Source organism: Plasmodium reichenowi, chromosome 10 (genome assembly GCF_001601855.1).
Source record: "Plasmodium reichenowi strain SY57 chromosome 10, whole genome shotgun sequence".
Classification (NCBI taxonomy): Eukaryota; Apicomplexa; class Aconoidasida; order Haemosporida; family Plasmodiidae; genus Plasmodium; species Plasmodium reichenowi.
The window spans coordinates 113,408-117,760 of NC_033655.1; the positions used below are offsets into that span (position 1 = coordinate 113,408).

Genomic DNA, 4,353 nt, shown 5'->3' on the forward strand with positions numbered 1-4,353 from the left:
ATTTAAAAAATAAAAAAATTAAAAACATTAAAAAATTTTAATAATTTTAAATATTTAAAAATATTAAATATAATAATTTTTTAAAATAACTATATTATATAAAAATGTTTGTGTTTTTTTTTTTTTTTTTTTTTTTTTTTTTTGTGCTTTCAAAATTTTGCATTTACATTAAAAAAAATAAATATATAAATAAATAAATATATATATAAATAAATAAATATATATATATATATATATATATAGCGCAAAATTATAAATATATGCATATATATACATATTCATATTTATACATACATACATATATATATATATATATATATAATGGACCTTTTACCATTCACCTTTTTTACCATTGCGTGACCTAAAAATACTCTGAAAATTCATCCTTTATATTTAATAACATAGGGTCATCAAAAAATCTATTAATTGTTACATCTTCTGATAATCCTTTTCTTCTTCTGGTTTTTAATAAAAATTCTCTTGCCAAATGTTGTATAGGTGCAGGTTCGAGAGGTCGTAAAATGACTGATTTATCTAATGGATCTCCTGGTACTATATGCCAATGATCAAACATACTAATACAAAAGGCTTGTCCACTTGTATGTGTTCTTAAATCGGTTTCAAATCCAAAAGATTCAATTGCTGGTATATAAGCATGTACCATATATAAGGGGGTACCTACCTTTGGGAAATCCTTTAAAACATGACCTCTTCTTCTTGATAAGACATTATATACAGCTGACACTGAATCTCCTGAACATATAATCTCGGTTAATAATATAGGTTCCAATAATCTAGGAGTAGCTAATAAAACTGAAGAATATATTGCTCTTCTTGCTGTAGGTATAATTTGTCCAGCTCCTCTATTAATTGGATCATCATCAATATCTGCTCTTAATATTTTAACTTTAACTCCTTTCATACTCTCTTCAATTAATGGGCCTTCTTTAGTTGCCCATGAAAACCCTTGAATAATATTATCTTTTATAGAATATAAATTCTCTTTATTAGTTTCTTGAAATAAAGAATCATCAACCAATATATTTGGACTGTTATTTTCTGGACCAAAAGCCCAAAGAGATCTAATAGATAAAATGTCCCAATTATATTTATTTTTTAATAATGATATTACATTAGGATCTATATTATAATTTAAGGTGCTTTTCCTTTTTTCCTTATCTAAATCGTTTATTTGTTCATCTCTTTGTTCCTTATCTTTAAAAATTTTTTTTTTGTTCTGAATACCATTCATATGATACTCCATATTATCATCATCATTATCATCATCATCACCATCATTATCATCACCACCATCATCATGTGAATCATCCTTTTCATCATAAATATTCCTCTTCGATTCATTATTTTTATTCAATATCCTATCCATTGTACTAATATACTCATTTATATTTAAATTTTGGTCTTCATTTAGATGTACCAGTCCTTGGACTATATCATCACCTAACTCTTTTTGTACCGGTTCTGCTATCATATATATTTTATTTTTCTTATTTGGTGTTTCTGCAAAACAATTAAGTGCTGATGTTTCAATAATGGTTTCATTAAATTGAACAACTGGATCAGACACTTTAATTTCTAAATCACCATATAATTTTCTTAAATCATGCAAAATACAATCTAAATATAATTCACCGGTTCCTAATATTATATGTTCTCCTGATTCTTCTACTTTTGTACTAGATAAAGGATACACCTTATCAATTTTTCGAAGACCTTCTAACATTTTTGGTAATTCAGATGGATTAATAGGCTCACATGCTACTTTAAAAACAGAATTCACACAATTTAAATAACGAAATTTTTTATGTAGTGGATAAAATATTTCTGCATTTTCATTATCATTCAAAAGAGACGATTTATCTAAATTATATATATCCTTATCATTTTTATATTTTACTATATTATTATTATTATTATTATCATCATCATCATTATCATTTATATCGTCATACCAATTTAAATTAACATGATCTTCCTTATTTTTATTTGTTTTTCTCTTCACATTTGTAATGGTACATGTTTTATTTATACATATATCTATACCACCAATTAAACAAAAATTCCCAGCAGGTATTTCATCGACTTCTATTCTATATCTACCTTCATATATCCATAAATGTGTTATTACTCTTGTTATCATGTCCTCATCATCATTTAATGTATATCCTTCTCCTAATATACGAACGCTTTGTCCTTTTTTAATAGTACCACACATAACTCTACCAAATAAATCTATCATTCCACATTCTGGACGATGATAATTTTTTATAATATATATCATTAAATTGTCTGTTTCATCACCTTTCATACATTTCATCATATCATATGATATCTTTGTCTTCAAAGAACCCGAATAAATTTGTAATGTTTTATTCTTTGCATTATCTAATGGAGATGGACAATTATCGATTATTATATCAACAAATGCTGTAGTGTCTTGAAATATCATGCCATTAATTTTTTTTAATAAATATTTCGTGTTATATAGATAATCAGACTTTTTTAAAGATATGTTAAATGATTGTAAAAACGGTATAAGAAATTCTTTTTCTTCTGAACATACATAACCAAATATTTTATATAAAGGATTTAATATAAATTCAACAAAGGTTCTTTTTTGATTAGCATATAAAGGTGATTTTACAAACGTAAAATTTTCTTCATCATAATATATATCTCCCCATAAATATAAAGAAAATTCATCTATATCTATATTATAAGCATTATATATATTACAATATATTTTACTAAATGATTTTAACGTAAAAAATACACCATAAATACTTGAACTAAATAAAACATTATTTTTTAAAGGAGATAATAAAAAATTCTTTTTTTCTGAATTACTTTTATTTAATAAATCACATATAGATTCAATTTTCATATTAATTTCTTCAATTGTATAATTTATTTTATGATATGCATCATTAGGTGGTAAACGTAAATCCATAATCAATTTATCAATACAATTAATAATTAATATAATTTTCACATTCTCATAAATGCATGCTTTTATTATATTTTCCGTGACATACATACATCCGTCTACCACATCTACTACTAAACAACAACATTCACATATATTTAATGAACATAAAAATTCATCAAAGAAATTAACATGTCCTGGTGTATCAATAATATTAAAAAGATATGATTTATATTTTACATTATCTTTCTTTTTATTTAATAAAATATTATTTGGTATATTTTCATATATACGATTTGAAAATAATAGAGAAATGGGCATAGCTTTTATGGATAAACCTCTAGCTTGTTCATCTAATCTAGTGTCTGTATAATTTATTAAATGATCGATAATTTTACTATTATATGGGGTTCCTTTTATATTATTAATATTATGATTATTAATAATTCGGGAACTATTTATATTTTTCTTTTTTCTCGATATATTAGACAAATAATTACTTCTCTCACTTATTTCATTTATATTATTAACATTAAAAAAACTAACTGTACTACTATTCTTATTTCTATTATTACTTATTCTTATGTTATTTTTTTTATCTCTAGTATATTCAATTAATCTATCGACAACAGTTGTTTTTCCATGATGAAAATGACCAGCTATACAAATATTTCTTATAAATGATGTCTGCTTCATTAATTCAGATAAATACTTAAAGCTAAAATTATTATTAGGTAAACTAGTCTCTACTAAATCAAAATTTTTCCTATTAGCTTCTACATCTAACTTTTTAATAAAACTAATTCTTTCAACATTTGCATTAATCTTATTTATTGTAGCCTCTTCAATATCTTGTGTATCTTCTTCTTCAACAAAAACTTCAACACCATCATATACTTTTTGTAGTTCATCCATATTTTCAATTAATTTGTGGCTCTTCCCCCTTTTATCATAATTATCTTCCTCATTATCTTCCTCATTATCTTCTTCATTATCTTCCTCATTATCTTCCTCATTATCTTCCTCATTATCATCATCATTATCATCATCATTATCATCATCATTATCATCATTGTTTGAGCTTCCTTTACTATACTCTCCGTCACTCATCCCATCTTCATTATAATCAGAATATTCTTCATCACTATCAATATCATCTCCTATATAATTACCAAATTCATCATATAAATTATTTTTCGTATCCATACTTTTTTTTTATTTTTTACTTTTTATTCTGTATTTTCGTTCCTTAAGAATTAAGAGAATTATTAAACAAACAAAAAAAAAAAAAAAAAAAAAAAAAAATAAAAAAATAAAAAAATAAAAAAATAATGAAATAATGAAATAATGAAATAATGATATAATATGGTATATTTTTATGTACCTAAACACTTTATAATATTTAT

The 4,353-nt window shown here is 23.6% G+C and overlaps 1 protein-coding gene across 1 annotated transcript; it reads right to left on the bottom strand.

Annotated features, from left to right (window-relative positions):
• Window positions 1-361: 361 nt before the first annotated feature.
• PRSY57_1003200 (U5 small nuclear ribonuclear protein, putative) lies at window positions 362-4,153 on the bottom strand (the record flags this gene model as incomplete). Its single annotated transcript, XM_012907622.2, has 1 exon — window positions 362-4,153. The coding sequence occupies one exon, from the start codon at window positions 4,151-4,153 to the stop codon at window positions 362-364; it is 3,792 nt and encodes a 1,263-aa protein (XP_012763076.2).
• Between the last annotated feature and the right edge of the window lie 200 nt (window positions 4,154-4,353).